Source organism: Agelaius tricolor, unplaced genomic scaffold, assembly GCF_023055355.1.
Source record: "Agelaius tricolor isolate 1412-34295 unplaced genomic scaffold, bAgeTri1.0.p SCAF_33, whole genome shotgun sequence".
Classification (NCBI taxonomy): domain Eukaryota; kingdom Metazoa; phylum Chordata; class Aves; order Passeriformes; family Icteridae; genus Agelaius; species Agelaius tricolor.
This window is the reverse complement of record NW_027269293.1, coordinates 2,191,385-2,212,022: the sequence shown is the minus strand read 5'-3', so window position 1 is coordinate 2,212,022 and position 20,638 is coordinate 2,191,385. Positions and strand designations below refer to the sequence as shown.

Sequence of the window (20,638 nt, the reverse complement as noted above, 5' to 3'; positions counted from 1 at the left end):
TGCACAGGGTTGAACTGGGCAAAGCTGGGATGCACTGGGTTGAACTGGGCCGAGCTGGGATGCACTGGGCTGAGCTGGGCTGAACTGGGATGCACTGGGTTGAACTGGGCCAAGCTGGGATGCACTGGGCTGGGCTGGGATGCACTGGATTGAACTCAGCCAAACTGGGATGCACTGAGCTGAGCTCTGAGCTGGGATGTGCTGGGTTGAACAGGGATGCCCTGGGCTGAGCTGGGATGAACTGGGAATCTCTGTGCCCATTGGTGACCTGGCAGCACAAGGCATGGCTGACCCCTTGGCCAGCACGGTGCCCTTTGGATCATCCCCATTCCCAACCCACAGACACTGATGGGATTGCAGCTGTGGATTTTGCCCTGCCCCTGGAGCTGGCCCTGGAACGTGGAAAGATGGGAGGAACCATGGCCTGGCCTCCTGGAGAGCCCGGAAAGGCTTTTAGTGGCTTGGCTGGAGAGATGGAAACAAATGAAGTTGACAGACAAGTGTCGGGGTTTGTGGCAGCGTCCGCTGACAGGAGGGAGATTGGCTGTCGGGGGCTTGATGGAGACGGATCCTGATGGGAGCAGGATGAGGAGATGGATAACCTTGATGGAGCCGCGGTGCGGGAGGACACTCTGGCAGCATTATTCTGAAATAATTTGGTTTTTATTTGTTTTGGTTTGGGGTGGGAGGAGGGATGCTGAGCCCCACAGTCCGTGGAGTTTTTCCTAAACAGATTTGCTAAATAAATAATGAGGAGGATCCATATTTTATTTATATCCCACCTCTCTGTGTGGCGCTGGAGGTGTTTTACGCTGGGCCGCTCCCTCCCTTTTAGCACGGACAAACTCCTAAGAGCTCGTGAGATGGAGATGGATTTACAGGGATATTTGGATGCTGAGCAGAAGGACAGGCAGCGGGATGTGCTGGAACTGCTCCTCCTGATGGACTTAATGGGCACCTTGGTGCTTTGTGAATCCAACTGGAAGTGTCTTTGCATCTGGAGGCACCTGAGGAATTCTGCTGGCAGCCAGCCCTGGCTCCGAGGGGCTCAGGGGGGACCTATACACCTGGGAGGACACTCCAGGACACCCAGAACATTCCATGGTCCCTGGGGAGGAGGCTCTGGAGTCCCTCTGTGTTCACTCATCCCTCTGAAACAGTTTTTGGAACTTGGGGGGGACCGAGGGGACTCTGGGAGCAGAGCAGGTCCTGTCCAGCAAGGCCCAGCTCCTCTAGACAGCCCAAAAGGAGTGTCCTTGCTCGGGGATGTGGCTCTGGCACCGTGGGGTGTCCTTGTTCAGGGATGTGGCTGGGTGGCACACCTGTGACCAAAAATCCCACTGGATTTTCCGTGTTCTCCCCAAAATCTGCCCTCCCCAGAGGCAGACGTGGCCCCACAGCAGCTTCAGGGCTCTGTGTGACTCCCATCACTGCTTTCCAAGATTTTGACAAAGCAGAGTGATCCCTTAACACAAATTATTGTTTAATTTATCCTTATATCAGAGGTGAAAAAATGTCCCTGCAGAGGGTGGGACTCTCCCTGTCACCGTCTGACTGTTTGTCTTTCCTTGGCACCTGTGAGTCACAGGACACGTCCCTGTCCCCATCCCCATCCCTGTCCCCTCCAGTGCGAGCCCCTCACTGCCCCTTCCCAACATTTCCTGCCCATCACCCCCAGGCACCCCAAACCCCCGCCACCAACTCATCCCTTCCTCAGGGCACCCCAAACCTCCCTCCTGCTTCCAAAGCCCCCCCACCCACCCATATGAGCCCCCCCTTCCAAAATCCCAGTACCCTACCAGCGAACCTCTCCCCTTTTCAGAGCCCCCCTGCTCTGCCAGTGCGACCCCTCCCCTTCCAGTGACCCCCCCGCCGCTGTGACCCCCCCCTTTCCAAATCGCTCCCAGCCCACCCGGTGCGACCCCCGCCCGTTCCAAAGACCCCCCCACGGTGTCTGTGACCCCCTCCCCACGCAGATCCCCCTCCCCCGGGCTACCGGGCCGTTCCCCCCGCCAATCTTCAACCCCCCTCCCAATCTTCGACCCCCCCCCCCAATCTTCGACCCCCCCCCCATCTTCGACCCCCTCCCCCCCCGCAGGGGCGTGGCCGCGGGGGCGCGCGGGAGCCCCGCCCTGGGACCGCGCCGGGCGCGCGCGCGGCCGCCGGTGGCAACAATGTGTCAGAGGCGGGGCGGGGGCGGGGCGCGGGGCGGGGCCGGTACCGGGGGCGGGCCCGGCGCGGGGGCGGGCCCGGGCGGGGGGCGCGGGGGGCGCGGGCGGCGGGCGCAGCATGGCGCGGCGGCACTGAGCGAGCGGCGGCCTCCCGGCCCGGCCTTTGTCTCTCCGGTGTCCCCCGGGGCGGAGCAGCCCGCGGCGGGGCCCGGGGCTGAGCCCGCAGGTGCGGCGGCAGCACCGGGGGCTCGGCACCGGGCGGCGGCGGCGGCGCCGCGGGGCTCGGAGGAACTTGGCCGAAGTTGGGCGCGGGAGGTGGTGGTGGGGGGGGCGGAAGGTTCCCGGTACCGGGGCGATCCCGGGGCGCCGCGGGAACCGGGCCGGTCCCCGCCGCCCGAGCGCGGGATGCGGCTGCCCCGGCGCCGCCGCACCGCGGCCGCCCCCGACTCCCCCCGCTGACGGCGCCCGGGGCCGCGGGCGATGGTGAGGGCTGGGCGCCCGCCCGCCGCCGCCGCCGCCCGCCGCCCGCCCGCCGTCCCCGGCCGGCCCCAGGGCCCCGCCGCCCCCTGAAGCGGCCGGAGCCGCGCCCGCCGCCCGCCGGGACGATGGTGCGCTGCGGGGCGGCCGCGCTGCTCGCCGCGCTCCTCGGCGTCTGCGTCTGGACCGACGAGACCGGGAAAGTTATCTCGGACCGGTTCGCCGTCTACTGGAACCGGAGCAATCCCAGGTGAGGCGGGGGGGGCGGCGGGGGCGGCCTCGGCGCCCGAGTTCCAGTCGGTGTTTCCTCCCGTACACAAACCCGCTGAGCGCCCGCTGCCGCCCGGTGACAGCGGCCGCCGCCGCCCGTGGCCGGTCGGGTCCCCCTCGAGCCCCCGGTGGGGTCCGGTGAACGGGCTGGGCGGCCCCGGGGAGGGGGGGTGGTCCCCGGGGCTCCCTCCCCCGAAAGTTCCCGCGGGGCCCCGGGCGGAGCGTCCCCGGGGGCTGCGGCAGCGCCGGGAGCATCGCCGGGCGCGGGGCGCGTTCCCGGGGGCGGCGGGGGCTGCGGCTCGGCCCCCCCCGGCCCCTCTGCGCCCAACTTCGGGGAAGTTCAAGTTCCTCCCCCCGCCACCCCGTGTCCCCCCCCGGTTCCTCTCCGGGGATGAAGGTTCTGCGAAAAAAAAACCACCCCGAAATCCGCCCAAAGCGGCGGGTGCGGCTGCGGGGGAGTCGGGGAGAACGACCTGGGGGGGAAATGGCAAAACGGGCCCGAGGGGGGCACGGGGCGTGCGGAGCTGGGGGTGGCCGGCCCTGCTGCTCCCGGGTCATTCCCATCCTGGAAGCGCAATCCCCACAGTTGGCTTCGTTTCCTGACTCCAGTTGGAATTTCGATTTTTCTGTGTGTTTTTTCCCCCCACCAAGTGTTTTTTCTTTGGGGGCAAGAGTTTTGTTTCTGTCGTATTTTCTTTGTTCGTGATTTTGAGGAACCCAAAACTGCTGGTGAGTTGGAAGCGGGAGGAATTCTGCTCTGGGAATGCTCAGGTGGTTGGGACCCTCGGGACCCCCCAACCCTCCCTGTTGGGGACACTCTTTGGGGTCTGAATGGGCCCATTTGTGGGGATTCCTGTAAAAACAAACACCAGCCATCAAATCTCCATTTCCCCCAAAATTCCTCAAAGTTCTCCCAAGCCTGGCAGTGTCTGTGAGCGGTGAGGGACGAGCTTGGTGGGTGCAGCCCCTGTGGTCCCTGGCTTTGGGCTGTCGTGTTTTCTGGGTCAAGCAGGAGCTTCTTTGTCCCCCTCAGTCCCTGTGTGACAAATGGCCTTGTGGGGCACGGCGTGGCCTGGTCCTCATCCCCAGGGCTGCCAGGGATGTGGGGCAGCTCCTCCAGCACCGGGTGGCTCATCCCCTGCTGCCATCCATGAGGGGACCCTCGGTGCCACCTTCTCTCCCTCGATGACACCAGAGCAGCTGGGTGAAGTTCCTGGCGGCGTTTCGGTGCTGGGACGTGTGCGGGGCTGAGAACCCTCAGCAGCACCTGGTGTCCACCCAACCTCCACGTGTCCCTTTGGGGGGACCCACCCGTGCCCCTCTGTCCTCCCCAAAATTGGGGCCAGCCCGTCCCTTTGTGCCTTGGTGGTGGTTCCTTGGCGGTGGTGCCTGCGTCGTGGGCCGCCTGCGGTGCATATGGATTTTATTATCTCCCTCACATTTTTGTGGGGGATTGTAAGAGCCAGGGAATTTTTTTTTTCCTAATTTTTTTTTTTTCTTTGCCCATTGCGAAGTTTTTTGATTTTAGCTCCTGGTGCTCCCCCCCAAGCTCCCACACTTTGTGTTTTTGTTCTCCCAAATGCCAAACATGTGTGAGGTGTCCCCCCGGGTCCAACTCTGGCATCCTGGAGATGAGGGTGGTTGGGGCGGTGGCTGGGATTTGGCACCCCAAAGGTTCCAGTGGCTGGGATTTGGCGCCCAAAGGTTCTGACGTTTGGGATTTGGCGCCCAGGGGCTCCTGGGGATGGGATTTGGCACCCAAGGGTTCTGATGGTGGTGCCAACAGCCAAAAGTAGCCCCTTGGCCACTGGTGAGGGGCGTCCCGGGACCCAGCACCGGTGATGGCGTCGGCTCCATCCCCTTCGCCCCCTCGTAGAAGCCGCCGAGAATCTCTCCTGGAAAAATCCACGGTGGATCATTATTCCATATATATATATATTTATACATTTCTAAATCTGCTGTTGGCAGGGAAAATATTTTCAAGGACCGGGGGGGGGGGGGGGGAAATAAAAATGGAGTGGAGGAAAGCGCGAGGGGCTGGGAGGGAAGAGCAGACAATGGCTGGTGGGTTCAGCAGGCACGTCCGCAGCGCCTGGCTCCGGGATGTGACCCAAATTTCCCCAATGTGGGAGCGCCCCGTGTCGCCAGCGCTCCCCGCCTGCGCCTTCGGCTCTCGGAATTCGAGGCAATTTATTAGGGGTTGCAAAGATTGAAATTGCCATTGAGTTTCCTGCTTATTCCCTTTTTGAACCCAGCGGTGGGTTTATTTTTTTCTCTGGAGTTACTACAAGACCGCCTCATTCTTAAAAATGAAGGAAAAATGTATTTCTGTGTTTTCTGGTCCCTTGTTTTCATTCTTTTCTCCTCCCGCCAACATCTCATTTAGTAAGAGGGAAATAAAAAGGGGTTTAAAAAAACAAAAGGGGGAGAAGACCCAAGGTTAAAATGTCCTGTTTGAACCCACAGACCTTCTCTGCCGCTAAATGTTTTTCTTCAGGTTTATACAGCAATCTGTATTTTATAAAAGACAGGAATAAATCTCATGGTCGATATGATTTGCCCAGATTAGAATAATTCTATATTTCATAATTGGGGCTAAATTAAAAATAAGTGGTACCTCGGGATGCTGCAATTTCCCTGTTCTGGGGAGAGATTTAACCACTCGCTGTGGATTTGCAAGGTTTATTTTTATTTTTAAATGGTTTTGTGAGGATGCGCTAGGAAAACGTTTGGCTGGTTGGAACTCCTGGGTTATCCAGGAAAAAAAATGAAGGATGATGAAAGTAGAATTATATAATAATGGGCAGTTTTGTTACCATGTGCAAGTGTGGGTTTCTGCTCCGTGGCACGTACAGGCGCTGCCGATGGTCGCTCTCCGGCTGTGGATCTGTTGGCCATGGCCGGGCCGGTCATGGGTGGATCCATTGGTTGTGTCCAGGGTGATGTGCCCATGGATGGGACCTTGGGGCTCCTCCCTGCTCTGGCACTGCGGGCAGGGGTCTGGCACAACACCCAGGGCTCTTCCCGCTGTCGCTCCGTGTTTTTGGGCTGGCGGTGCAGGAGCTGCTCACCCGTAGCATTCCAGGGTGGATTTTCCATGGGAGCCAACCAGGTCGATTTGGGTGTGCTGGAGTGTCCAGCATCACCAGCGGGTTGGGGTGTCCAGTTTTGGCCCCCATTGCCCCCCCCCCACCACGGTGGGTTTTGGGTGGATGTCTCGGCACGCGGCACCGTGCGACAAAAAATCAGGGATATGGGAAAACCTCCATGCTATGCGGGAAAAGGGTCTGTGGGACAGAGTGACCTGTCCTCAGAAGGTCCCCAGGCCTGTGATCATGACCCATGGTCTCGTGGCCGTGCTGGAAACCCCTGGGAGGCCAAGGAAGGATGGAGGGTTTGGGATTTGTTGCCGTGCCCCGCTCTGCCGACAGCCGGGTGACGGGCAGGGAATCGTCATTCCTGACTGCTGGTCGGTGTTCCTGCAGCAATCCCGTGGTCACTGCTGTGTGCCTGGATCCACAGCAGGAATGTCAGAGGTTCTCCTCCCTCTGTTCACAGCACAGATCCCCGGGACCGGGCGGGATCGTGCCCGTGGCCTGGTTTAACGCCGAGGTCACAGCGCTGCCTCCGAACGGCTCTTTTGCTGATTTCTGTATTATTTTTCGGTGTGGTTTGTGAGCACAGCTGGGATTTCTGTTCTGCTCCTCTGCACTCCCCAATCCTGGGATCGAGAACCGGAGAAATGGTTTCTGGCAGGGGGATTTACGGAGCCAGGTGATGCTCAGGGCCGGCGGTGATGGCAGAGCAGGACTTTTGGGGGAAAAGGTGCCTCTGCCGCAGGGGTGGTGGAGTTGAGGTGTGTGGGGCACATCTTGGAGGGGATTTAGCTCATGTTCCCAATCCCATTGCATTTTGTGCCCCTTTTTCCTGCATTCCCATCTCCTGGAGCTGCAGCCCTGGCGCCTGCCAGTCGCTGGTGCTTTGTCCAGGAGGCTGGAATGTGGTGGCCGTGGCCAGGAAAGCCGTGGCTGTGACCCACTGACCACCCAAGCCAGGGCCAACTTGCCCACCTGTGTGTCACAAGGGGCTGTGGCCAGGCCGCTGGTGGCTGCATGTCCCACTTCTCCATCAAGGGAGTGAAGACGATGCCACATCTGCTTTCTCCAGAGGAATTTGGTGCTGCAGAGGGGTGGCCGAGCAAGAGGGCTCAGCTTGGGCGATCCCACCCATGTCTCCATGTTGGATTGGGGCTGGATCCCAAAACCTCCGTGTCCTGGCTTTGGCTGGGACTCTTGGGGTCCCCAGTTCTCTGTGTCTCCCCTCCCTGCTCCCATGGACATCATACTGGGGCCCACATTAGCCCCTTTAAGAAACATGCCCTGTTTCCCCCTTGGCGTGATTTTAATGTGAATTTTGCCCTGTTTCCCCCTTGGCGTGATTTTAATGTGAATTTTGCCCTGTTTCCCCCTTGGCGTGATTTCAATGTGAATTTTGCCCTGTTTCCCCCTTGGCGTGATTTTAATGTGAATTTTAACCCTGGCACTCGGGTTGTTCCTGTGTCACCATCAGCCCCAGTCCCCTCTCGGGGTGCCAGAGCAGTGCTGGCTGTTTGGGTGTGCCAGCGCTCGGCCTCGTCCTGTGCAATTCCTGCTCTTTTAGTTTTCCTCCTTCTGTTCTCCCTTTGTGCCGAGATCACTCCCAGCCCTTCCCACCCCTCTTTTCCAGCCCGTTAAGCCGTGTTAGCAATTCCTCACCAGCCCAGGGCTGCGGCGAGTGGTTAATGGAGAGCAGACACCAGCGGGCCGGCGTCGCTGACAGGATTCTCTCTCCGTGCCCGTCGCCGTCTCCGCCTGTCCCTTTCCAGGGACCGCAATTACATTCCCTGCTGGTTGCACATTTGGTATCCAAATGCCGGCCATGCGCCGCATCCTAATGCGAGGATGGGCTGGGGGTGTGTGGGAGCTGCTGGAGGGTCAGAATCCCCCCAGAATCCCCCCTGGATCCTGGGGTGTCCTGCTCAGGGGGGACACGCAGAGGGTGGGCAGTGGAAATGGTCCAGGGGGTGAGAGATGCCCTGGGGTACCATGGAGAGCTTTGAAAGTGCTGCTGTATAAAGAAAGGCGCATTTATATTTACATTTATATATATGTATTGATTGATATATATATTTACGTACAAATATATTTAAATCTATTTTATAAATTATCGATTTATTTACATATGTGGGTGTTTAGTCACCCCACCCCCCTCCCACATAAATGCACTTTACACACACAAATAATCCGATGCCAAAAACTCCCCTGTCTGGCAATGCTGTGCCACCCCTGTGTGACATTCCCCTGGAATTCCTACCTGGGGGCTCCAGGATGTACCTGGCTGTGGTTTCACCTGGCTCCAGGGCTGTCTGGCTGTGTCCATCCCAGTGCCACATCAGGAGCTGGCTGGAGCCATACCTGCCTGTGCCTGACAAGGTTCAGCTGCTGGGTTGGCTGGAAAATTGCAGCAATTGTTCCTTAAATAGCTCCTCGTTCCTGATGGTGACAATTTCGGTTCTTTTGTGTTAGATATTAATCGTGATTTCTGAGGCTCCGTTTTGATCCAGGCTGGTTTTCCCCACTTGGGGCAGAGATCCTGCCCCTCTTCCTTGGATTTAATGGGGTTTATGGAAGGCGAGCAGCCCGGAGCACTGTTACCTGCAGCCCCTCAGAGGTGTTTCAATTCCTTTTCCCCCTCTGCCATGACCCAATGCTCATCCCGATGGTTGCTTCCCTCTGCTTGGAGATCCATCCCAAAACCAGGACCAGGCCCTGTTTGGCCTCTGCAAGTGCAGGGGGAAGCACCGTGCTCCAAGGGTCCAGGCTGGATTGTGGCTGGGAATCAAGATCTTGGAGCTCTTTCCTACTCCAAGTGATTCCATGATTCTCCAGAGCTGCAGAAGTGTTTGGGTTAGCCAGTGGCCACTTTGGCCTTTGCCAGATGAATTCCAGAGGCATTTTTAAGCCCTTCCCAAAGCCAGGGCTGTGTTTAGGGGTATCTGTGCTTCCAAACTCTTTGCCACCAGCCCAGCCCTTCTGGATTTGGGGACCCCATGGCTGTTCCCACTGGCTGGACGGGGAAATGGCGCCCATGGGGTGTGTGGGATGCGCCAGGGCTGGTTTGATCCCGGCAGGAAAAGCAGGTAGGGACAAAGCTGAGAGCAGGGCAGGCGGATGGAGCCCGTCCGGCAGCACCGGCCGTGTCCCTGCTCCGTCCTGGCTTGTTCCCGGGTGGTCACAGTGTTGTTATTTATTTATTTCTCCTCCCTCTTTCCCCCTTGGCTTGTTGCTGCCGCTGTGCCTGGGCTGCTAAAGAGCTTCCCATTGTTCCGCAGCTAATTACCTCCTAATGAGGCTCCCGGCTCAAAAGAGCGGAGCGGGGGCTGTGGGGGGATGTTGTGAGTGGGCTCTGCTGGGAGGGGGTGAGGGCAGGGCTGGGGTCACCACCGGGGTCACCCGATGCCTTCGGCTGTGCTGCCCCACGGTGTGAGCTGGGGCTGGTGCTGGGGAGATCCATGGCCACGGAGCTGCCAGCCCGAAGCTTCATCCTCAGGGGTGGCTGGGAACTGGTTTTGCCAAAATTTTCTTGTTGAGCCCCAAACCTGTGGAGAAATCAAAGCTTTGTGGATTTTGGCAAGGCGGGGTGGTGCTGGTGCTCGGAGCCTGGGAGCATTCCCAGCATTTCTCTTGGTGTGACACCAGCCCTGTCTGGGACAGGTGTCACCTTTAGGGCACATCCTTCATTTTGAACCAGGATGAGAGGGATTTGGAAACAGGGATTTAGACTATTTTTTTTTTTTAATTCCTCCCCTTTTAAATTTTTCCCCTCTTCCTGTGTTTTCTTCCCAAGGCCCAGCGGAGCAGTGAGTGATGCTGCTGCTGGGAGAGGAACAGCCACAGGGCTGAACCATGGTGGGGCTGTGCTGGGGTGGGATCCTGTGGGATACCCATGTGCTGGGGTGGGATCCTGTGGGATACCCATGTGCTGGGGTGGGATCCTTTGGGATACACCTGTGCTGTGGTGGGATCCTTTGGGATAAACTTACGACATGGTGGGATCCTGTGGGATACATCCCTACTCTCCCTCAGCACAGCACCTCTTCCCAACCTCCCAGTTTTCCTCTTTCCTTGATATTTCCAGCTTCTCCAGCCTTGTTTTGTGGGATTTTCCTGTTTTCCCTGCAGCTGTGAACCTCCAAGCACATGCGTGTGTCCGTGCAAACGCCGGAGCTGCCCGTGCCAGGTCGATCCCACTAAACACCATCCTGGTGCTGGACCCGGAGCCACCGCTCCCTGTGGGTGCCAGTACCAGTATTCCCACCACTGCTATTCCCACCACCAGTATTCCCAACGCTGGTATTCCCGCCACCAATATTCCAACCACCAGTATTCCCACCCCTGGTACTCCCACTGCGCTGCCGAAGCGTTCCCAGGATCCGCAGAGTTTTACACCATCCCTCAATACCTTTTTTTTTGGTCGACTCCAGGAATGGACTTTTTGTTTCAGCTCCTTCTCCACCAGCCCCGAAGTCCCCCAGGAATCAAATTCTGGATTTCGGATCTTTTCGGTACCAAACCCAAACCTCTCTCGGCTTCAATTCCCGGCGCTGCTGACTTTGGGAAAAAAGGGGAATAAATGGTTATGGGGGCTTTTAATGACTGGGAATGGGGAATCCCCATTCCATCCCCAGCTTCCTCCTCCTGCCACATCCCAATTGCCTCCTCCATCTATTTCCTTGGTGTTTGGCCGAATTTCCCTGGAAATATTTTGCTGTTTCCCCCAGTGCAACCAAGTTTTGTCGGATTTTTCTTTTTCTATCTGAAGAAGAGGAGGAATTATCCGTCTCGGTTTATTTTTCCTTGAACATTACACGGGAGCAAAACTCACCCATGTGCTGGGAAAGAGATAAAGTGTTTAGACAGCAAATACAAATATTCCAGAGCACTCAGCCCGGCTACAGCAATTCCTGCCAGGATTCCAAATTCCGTGCCATGTCTTCCAGGGGGGTTTTATTCAGACTGTCTTTTTTTTTTTTATATATTTTTTTTTTTATTTATCAAAAACCCTATTTATATTTGCAGTAAAATAAAATCAGCCTGACCCTGTAGAGAACTCGAAAAATCCCAATTCTTCCCTTTTCCAATCCTGTTTCCACTGAGGAAAGAAAGCCCCTGGACCTCGTGCCCTGCACAAAATTCAACCGCGACGGGATTATTTCAGCGGCTGAGCTTCTCCGCAGGCGCTGGGACGGTGCCGGCTCTGTGTGTCCCCCGCCCAAAAATCAGGATGCAGGGAAGCTCCTGCAGAGGTGGGGACGGAGCTGGGACCCCCAGGGTCTTCCCACAGAATTTTGGGGGCACGGGATCCCTTGTGCCGCGGGTTCTGACTGCGCGTGGAGCACTCAAAAAGAGGATTATTATTTTGATTTTGTTTTAATATTCAGTGATGGATGGGCTTCCGCTGCTCCTCAGGAACATCCCAGTCTCCCGTCAACGTCCCAGCCCCACTGGGGACCCCGTGGGTGTCATTGTCACCCGGGTGCCGGGCGCGGGTGCCGTCAGGAGCTGAGGAAGCTCTTTCCCAGCCAGCTCGATAATCCCAATTATTATCTGGATTCTCGATCAGGGTTGCTTATTAAACTTGGCACCGCTGGCTTTGCCGTTCCGGCCGCCTGCCTCAGCAGAGGGATTTATCTCCTGCCGACGCGGGGAGGAAATTGAGTGGAAAAACGCGGGGCAGAGCCCCCCGGGACGGCGGGGAGGGCCGGGGGTACCCGGCTTCCGAAGGGTCGGGAGATGCTGGCACAGCCCCAGCGCTGCTGGCTTGGGTTGGTGGAGCTGCCTGGGCCGTGTCCGTGTGTCCGTTTCCATCCCTCCATCCCCACCCTGCGCTGGGATGGGCGTTTTTATTCCAAGGTTATTTTGGAATGGTTGGTGCTTTTATACAATACAACAGCCCTTATTTTCCCTTTTCCCCGAAATCTAAAGGACCTTTTGTCAGCCGTTCTCCCCCTTCACCTCAGGAATATCAGCTTTTTCCAAATCCAGGTCTTTCCGCTGGGATTCCACAAACCTTCCTGCTTTGCTCACCGACCCCTTCTTCTTACATTGTGCCCACAAATTGTGTTTTATTTTTACCTGACACTGCACTGGAGCTGTCTGAACCAGGGCTGATGTGCCGACCCTTCCAAAGAGGCTTTTTCCAAATTTCACCCAGTTCTCAGCACCGACCGAGCAGGGCATCCAGGAGAGTGGGGTGGGAGGTCGTAGATCTACTACTGGGAAAAGATTCTCTTTCACAGGAGCATTTCCCTCCCTCCTGGTGTTTGGATGTTTCAATTTTCCCATTCCGTTTTTTCCTGCCTTTCCACCATTTTTCTGCATTTTAAAAAACACGTACAAATCCTGTAACTGGAATTCCCTTTCTTTGTGTGTCCGGCTGCTCTCTCACCCCTGGGTGAGCTCCTGGGATCCCCATTTTAGGGTGGGGACTCTCCCCCGTCCCCTCCCCTTGCTGCTGCTGCTGGGGGATTTGGGTGAGGGCTGGGTTGGCTGCAAAATCCTTTATTTGGGAAATTACTGTTTTCCTGAACCTTGCAAGGTTCTTCCCTCAGGAGCAGCCTCATGCTCCAGGGCTTGGTGTCGATCTTGGGAATGCTCCAGGCTCTCTCCTTGGCTTTTTCAAGATCTTTCATGCTGGGTGGTTGGGAGAATCTGCTGCTCTGGCTGAGGGGATTGGGATGGAGCCGTGGCCCTGCCGGGCTGTGCCGTGACTGTCCCGGTGACCGTCCCATTGTTGGAGATCCGCAGTCGGGTACGGCGCTGGCACACGGGAATTCTGGCGCCTGTCCCGGTTGTAAATGCTGGTCAAAATGGTGCTCCTGTGTAGTTTCCAACACAGAATCCGAGCCTGTCTGGAATAGAAATGGCTTCTGGCTCCGAGCTCCGTCCGCGTCTCCGTTGGATCACCACGGGGTCGCGGGGATTGGTTTGGCCAGAGCCGTGCGGGTGCCGAGTCCTGTGGAACACCAGGATCAGTGCCCCGTCATGGCCCTGGCATTGCTTCTGACCCTTTGAGGTGGGATTTAAGGCTAAATGGGCAGAGTTGGAAGCAGGTTTGGGAATGGGGATTGCTTTTGCAGGATGTGTGCTCTGGAGGCAGCATGCAGCCCAACCAGTGCCGGCTTTCCTAGCGCTCATTGCCGCCAGTGACCTTCAGCTCGGACCAGCTCCTGGCTTTCCCTGCCTGCTCTCCCTGGCATTCCCAGCTTTCCCCTGTCTGTGATGGTTCCTGGGGTCAGTGGACCCTCAGTTCTGGCCACCCAACCGCTGCCTCTCCTGGCTCATCCTCCTGCCATCTGCAGCTTTCCATTGTTCCTTGGCTCTTCCCGACATTGGGATGCAGAGTGCCGGCAGTGGGGGAATGTCCAGGGCCCAGTGTCACAGCCAGGATCTGGACTCCAGGAGAATCTGGACTCCATTTCAAAGCTGAGTAATGATAATCATAAATCATAATGTTGTCTTTTATGATAGAAAGCTTTGGATCAGGAGCAGGGACTCTCGTCCTGCAAGCTGGGGGTGATCCTGGATCCGGCTTCCAGCTCATTATTCGGAGACAAATGGCTTCTCCCTCCCCCAGCCTCAATTTCTCCATGGGTAAGGTGAGGATTGCTGCCAGGGGCTAAATTAGGGAATTAATGTTGGTGGAGTGATTGAGAGATGGAGAAGGGCATGGCTCTCACAGCACCATGTCTTGCTGCACAGTGCATCCGCCCTCTCCGGGGCTGGATGTGGGAATTTCAGATGGGAGCAGAGATTGGGATGGCGGTAGTGAAGTCCCTTGTTCGTGTCCGCAGAGCCCAGGGCTCCGTGAGGGGGGACTGGAGCCCCCCAGCTCTTTCCACACCGGTTTGGGATCTGTGTGGGGACACGGTGGCTCACATCTGTGGCTGATTCCGGTGTGCATCCCACATCCAGGTGGTTTGGCAGCGCCAGAGCCCAATTCATTCTGGCCTCTTCCCAGCGTGTCCCTTGCTGCCCCAAAATCCCAGCGTCACCAAGACCCCATTCCCATGGGAGGGGAATCCAGCTGGACGGATTTTTGTGACTTTTTGATATTTTTCCTTAAATGTTGTAATTTTTATTCCACCTTATAAATCACTTCCTTGCTCCAGTTTGGAGGGAGGATTTATGGGTGCAGGTGGGAGGAACGCCGCTCTCGAGATCGACCTGCTGGAATGGTTTTGTGGTGATGGTCACAGCAGCAATTCTGGCCAGGGCTCCAGCTGGGGGAATCCTGCCTGGGGATGTGATGGGAGCAGGGATGGACCCAGCTGGGATGGCCTGAGGTTGGCACATCTCTGGTGCCGCTTGGGGTCTTCTCCGTGCTGGAAAGTGGCACCAACAGGTTGGACCCCAAACCATTGTCTGCTGGGGGACAACTGAAAAAGGGGTTTCAAAGCCTTTTCTAAATCCCTCAAAGGTTTGTTTAAAGCAAGGGCTTGCTTTGCTACTGTGTCACACTGGGGCCACGGGAATGTCGCTGGGGACGCAGGAATGTTGATAGGAGGCTGCTGGTGATGGTGACCCCGGGCTGAGGGGGCTGGGGGTCTCAGGTTGCGTGGTGAGGGTGGGGATGCTCAGCCCTGGGGAGACCCAGCCAGGGCTCTCCCTGCTCCCTGGGGGCCAGGCCAGCTCCGGGGGGGATTTTCCCTGCGCCAGCGCTGCCTGCAGCAGCACAAACGAACCAAGTAATTGGCAACATGGAAATATTTTGTGCTCATTAGGCAGTGGGAAGCGGTGGGTGAGGAGGCGGCGGGTGAGGAGTCTGGGTTCTCTGGCGGGGCTCTCCAGCAATGTCCTCCAGAGCCCTGTTCTCCAGTGGCACTCCTGGTGACCCAGGGCAGGGAGCACGGCGTGGGAGCACCCTGGGATGGGGGGCTGGCAGTGGGAAAGAGGTGAAGGAGCCAGGTCCTGACACTGCCCAGCCGGGAGCTCCATGTACTGGGGACAGTGACAAACCAGGGGAGCAGGGGGATCCAGGCTGCTCTTCATTTGGGAGAACCCCCCCCATTCCTCCCAATTCCCATCAATCCCACGGATTAAAACTTGAAACATCAGATCTCAGTGGCTGCCTTGGAGCTCCTTAACCCCAGCACTGCAGATTCCCAGGATCAACACCGAGGGGAGCCCTGGGGGGCTCCACATTCCCTTCTCTTCCAACAGTGGAAATGGGGGACGATCCCTGAGGATCCTGTCCCTATTTAGGGGGTCCTGGAGGGGTCTCCCCACTATCCTCATCCCTGAGCACGTGCTGGTGGTGCCTGTCCCCAGCACGACGTGGGGAGCCCAGCGGTGCTGCAGGCGGGGGAAGCTTTATGGCTGTAGTTAAAGTGACTTTATGATATTGTATCTGAACAATTGCCGGCTATTATCCGGATCGATGCCGCGGGATTGAGACGCTGGTTGATAACCCAGGCAGGGCTCTAATCGCTTTTAAACCACGCAGGGTCGGTGGGGCTTTCCATAAAACCCCTCGGTGGTTTCTGTTTTTACTCCCTGCCCCTGGGTTTGGTGGGTTTTTCCCCCAGGATGTCCCTTTGGGGATACAGGTCCTGGTTTGTCCCTCTCCACCCTGCCCTGGGTGGGGATCAGGATGCTGGGACCTGGCTGGGGGTGCTGGAATCCAGCATTCCTGGGCTCCAGGGTGCTCAGCACTGCTGGGTCCTGTCCTGCTGAGGAGCAAGGTGCAGATTTTGGGAACCTGTTCCCACCTTTGCCTGGCTCGCAGCGACCTTGGGCGAGTCACGTCACCTCCACACTCTTGGTTTTCTGCAGCTGTGAAACGAGGACAATGATACCTTTCCCACCTCGCAGAGGGGTTGGGAGGCTTAATTAGTTAATGTTCGTAAAGTGCTTTGAGGATTAATTAATATTGTGACTCTAATTTTTTCCGATGGCGAAACGCCACTTAAATATCTCCGCGCTGGTTCCTTCCTCCCTGACCCTATAAAGCAAATCCACCCGAGAACATCACTGGGCTCTGCAGGAGCCATGTGGCCCTGTCCCTGCCAGGTGTCACCTCCCCAGTGCTGAACTGGGAGGCACTGGTGCAGGGGCACTGGTATGGGGGTGTTCCAGAGCGTGGGGTGCAGCTCTGCATCCCAGCTCCCTCCCCAGAGTGTCCACCTGGGCCTGATGCTCCTTGGCCAGGCTTTCCCTGCTAGGAGCCATTCCTGTTTTGGGATTCAGCCACTGTCACCTCCTGTGGCACTGCCCATTCCTGCCCTGCCTGCTCAAGCACCTCTGGCAACCTCGATGTGCTGGGAAACCACCCCCAAAAATCACACATCCTGTGTCTGATCCCATCTGGCATTTTGGGGGCCTGGCTGGGGGATGGCCTGTCCCTGGTGGGTTGGGGACATTGTGCTGGGCATGATCCAAAGCTCTGGGCAGCTGTTGGCAGCACAATCCTGGCTTTCCTGGTGGGAAGAAGCTGTTGGGATCACACCTGGCTGAGACACAACTGGCAGGTGTGGGAGGGCAGTTCCAGTGTCCCCATTCCTGTTGCCATTATTTATGGGCAGCATTACTTTCCTCCAAGGTGGTTTCTCAGCTGTGGCTCTGCTCCCCTCGGGGTGTGAAACCCGGGATTAGCTCAGCTCCAGTGCTGGGAAGGTCTTGGTCAGCACCAGTGGGAGCAGCCAAGGGAAGAGCTGAGTGTGCATCCCAGCTCTGGGTGACCCGAGAGATCCCAGCCTCCAGCTCTGGCACAAACCAGGGGTGTTTGTCCCTGTTGGAGATGTGGGAATTTCCAGAGGGGCTGGTGAAGGGAGCAGGAGGGGAATGGTCCCAGGTGGGATGGGCTGGTGGGACATGATGGAGCCCCAGGGCTGGAGAACCAGGGACAGCAGGAGAATTCCCAGTTGTGGAGCACGGGAGGGAATTGGGACCTGCCATGGAGAGAGGAAGAGGAGGAGGGAGGTCTGGAGGGAGCCACATTCATCTTCCCTGGAGCTGCTGGGTGGAGCTGGAGGAGAAGAAGCATCTGGGCAGGGAGAGGATGAGCTGGGAGGGTCCAGCCCTCATTGATGGCTCCTGTCCCTGTCCCTGGTCAATGGTCCCTGTCCCTGATTGTCACCAAGCTCTGTTGGTGGGAGGAGAGGCACATGGAGGCTCTCTCAATCCACGGGGTTTGGGACAGGACACACTGGTGTCAGTGTCCCCATGCCTGGACCCTGCTCCATGCCGTTAATGACATCCCGGCAATTAAGCTGGAACTAATGCAACGATAAAAATAACCTGCTGTCCTTCTGCAGCGCCGCATCCCACAAGCTCAGAGGTGTTTAAAAACCCATTTAACACCAGATCCTGGGCGTGGGGTACCCAGGGTGGCACCAGGATCTGTGTGCCCACGACTGGGTTTTCCAGACCCACTCCTGGCCTTCTGCAAGGTGTGGGCCCCCCCAGTTCCCTCCAGTGCAGAGACTGGTTTACCAAGTGCCACGTTTTAAATAATCTAAATTACATGAATATTTTATTTTTCTTCTTTCTAGAGTTGTGGAATTCCCAGGGGTGGGTTTTCATGCTTTTCTCCATAATGGAGGAGCAGGAACGCATTCTTTTAATGGTAATTGAGATTCTTGCATCCTCGAGGACTTGGGAGCTGGATGGGCTTTAAATAATGGGAGAGGGGAGGAATTTGGTTTCTGGCTTCTCAAATGGGTTTTTGAGGGTTTTTTTAGTGGTTTTTCTCACTCTTGTGGCAGGGCCAGAAAGCTGTGTCTCTGTCCCACTGCCCTGGGAGCCCACCCCAAAGCAGGAGATTCTTGAGGTGGTGACAGGGACCTGTGGGTGTGGCATCCTTTGGGAGACCTCTTGGGAATGGTGTTGGGGGTGACCTGTGCCATCCACCCCATTGTTGGAGCTGCCTGTCAGCCCTTCCCCAACCCACGTGCACCCAGATATTGGAGCTGGGTCCTCCCTTGCTGAGGTCTGGGGTTTTTTATGGCTTTGTTGCCTTCTGACTGGCATGGTGAGTGCCCAACCCAGAGAACACCCATCCTGGTGGGCACCCATCCCTGTTCTCCTGCAGGGAATCCTCGTGGAGTGTGGGAGGGGTGGCTGTCCCTCCTTTGCTATGCATGGCAGTGGGGTGGTTTTTGAAGGGAATGAGCAGGATGAGGATGAGCCTGGGGGTCCTGTCACTGTGAGTACCCAAATGCCAAATGCAGGAGCACCACGGCAGAGCTGGCATTGCCACCCTGTCCCCTCCTGAGCTGCCTGGTCCCTCTGCTGCCTGTGCCATGCCAGGGTGGATCCCAGCCCCATCACCACCACTCCATGCTGGGCAGAGCTGGTTCCCCCAAGGCCTGTGGGGTGGTGGAAGGGGCTGCTGAGATGGGGGAAGCAGTTCCTGGCTGCTGGGGGAAACATCTGGATCCAATTCCCCCTCCATGTGCAGCCAGCCGGGCTGGACCCACTCTGGCCTCACAGCATGACAGGAGTGGCTTTGCTGCAGAGGGAAAAGCCACTTTTTTGGGTGGCTTTTCCCTCTGCAGGTGGGGAAAAGGTGGGTCCCTGTCCTGGGCTTGGGAGCACATAGCAAGTCCCCTTCCTAGTGGGAGCTCCAGCACGGCATCCTCATCCCAGCAGGGACCCCAGCACTGCATCCCCATCCCAGCAGAGACCCCAGCACTGCGCTCTGATCCCAGCAGGAGCTCCACCACTGCCTCCCTATCCCAGCAGGAACCCCAGCACTGCATCCCCATCCCAGCAGGAGCTCCACCACTGCATCCCCATTGCAGTGGGAGCCTGGCCACTGCATCCTCATCCCAGCAGGGACCCCACCACTGCATCCCCATCCCTCTGGGAGCCTGGGCACTGCATCCCCATCCCACTGGGACCCCACCACTGCATCCCCATCCCACTGGGAGCCCGGGCACTGCATCCCCATCCCAGCAGGGACCCCATCACTGCACTCTGATCCCAGCAGGAGCTCCACCACTGCCTCCCCATCTCAGTAGGAGCTCCAGCACTGCCTCCCCATCCCCGTGGGACCCCTGCCACCCTGCCCTGGCGCTCCCCACGTCCCTCTGCCACCCCTGGGGGCTGCCTGTGCCCGTCCCCAGCGTGCTGCCACCCCAGGCAGGGGCGGGGGGAGCTGCTGCCCGCCGTGCCTTTTGTCAGCCTCAGAGAAGTTGACCTTGAAGCGCGCTGGCAGAGCCCTGCAGCTTAATCGTGTTAGAGGTGTCTGACTGCGGCTCGCGCGGCTCTACCTGAGCGGCATCAGCAAGGGGGACGCGGCGCGCTCGCCGCCCCAGCTCAATAATTGATGCGTTTTTCTCAGCTCCCCCTTCCGTGAAAGGAAACCCAAGTGCTGGCTGGATGGCAGGGCTGGGAGGATGGCAGGACCAAGAGGATGGCAGTATTGGGGTGGAGGATGGAGGATTGGGATAGCATGACAGGGGTAGGGGGATGGCAGTGCTGGGGGGATGGCAGGATTTGGGAGGATGGCAGGATTTGGGAGGATGGCAGGAATATCAGGATAGAAGTATTGGAAGGATGGCAGGCCTGGAAGGATGGCAGGGCCAGGAGGATGGCAGTGGCACTGACATGGGAATGGGAATGGGAATGGGAATGGGAATAGGAATGGGAATGGGAATGGGAATGGTGAGGGGCGGGTTCCAGGTGGATGCTCTGGGATGCCATCCTGGGGTCACCCCGCTGTGGATGGGGATGTGCCAAGGGTACTCTGTGGTCATGGGGAGACACACAGAGGTGGGAGCAGCCCCTTGGGTGCCCTCCTGCTCTGCCCAGCTTCCTCCCCTTGAGAAGACCCCAGGCACCACATTTCCACCCGCTTTTTTTAGGAATCTGCAGAAACCCTCAAACCCTGCATTCCCATGGAAGCACCGAGCAGCCTCACACCCAACATCTCCCTTTTCCCGTGAGCACCTCCTGCCCCAGAGCCTGGCACAGCCCCTTTAGTGCCCTCACCACAGCCCCCCAGGTCTCCCCTGGATCCCCATCACCATCAGTGACCCTGGACCCCGTGTTGGGGACACTGGCCCTGGGTGCCCCCCGGCTCAGCCCCTTCACGCCCGGCAGAGTTGTTTTGCTTCCACACAACCCTTCCTCCCTGCCTCCCCCTTTTTTCCCCCCTTTCCCCTCTTAGCCAAGCGCACAGGGAAGGGGAGAGATTTTAACCTTCTGCCTGGAACCAATTAAAAAGGTCTTTCCACAGAGACGAAAGTGCTCGTGCACCTTTGTGTGCTGTGAGCGGGGGGAAGAAAGCAGAGGCGGCCTTTGAAGGGGGGATGAGGTCCCTCCGCTGGGACCCCTCCGGGCTTTCAAAGCCTGCGTTATTTCTTTATTTTTAAATAGCCAAATTAAAGTGCCTCCCGCTTCCTCCCCTCCCCGTTTGTGCGGCAGCACGTGGCCCCCGCCAGCTGCCAGGGGGATGCTGGTCCCATCCAGGGTGTTCTGGGCACCAGGAGGGGTCGGGGCATGGCCCTAAACCCAGCGGGACCCCTCTGGGATGGGGCAGAGCATCCCTCCTTGCTGCAGAGGTGCTGCCAGGGTGGTGTTGAGGGGGTTCTGGCTGTGATGGCAGGGGCACACTGGACCCCAGACCAGAGGGGTCTTGCCTCAGGGCAGCCCCTGACTCAGCTCAGCACAGCCCCA

At 57.9% G+C, this 20,638-nt stretch overlaps 1 protein-coding gene across 1 annotated transcript in view; it reads left to right on the top strand.

The window, feature by feature from the left end:
• Positions 1–2,258: 2,258 nt before the first annotated feature.
• The window catches only part of EFNA2 (ephrin A2), a 39,642-nt gene continuing 21,262 nt past the window's right edge, over positions 2,259–20,638 (top strand). The window contains exon 1 of the mRNA XM_071451743.1: positions 2,259–2,898. Within this exon, the coding sequence (XP_071307844.1) occupies positions 2,777–2,898 (122 nt within the window). The 5' untranslated portion in view covers positions 2,259–2,776. The remainder of the gene's footprint in view (positions 2,899–20,638) is intronic.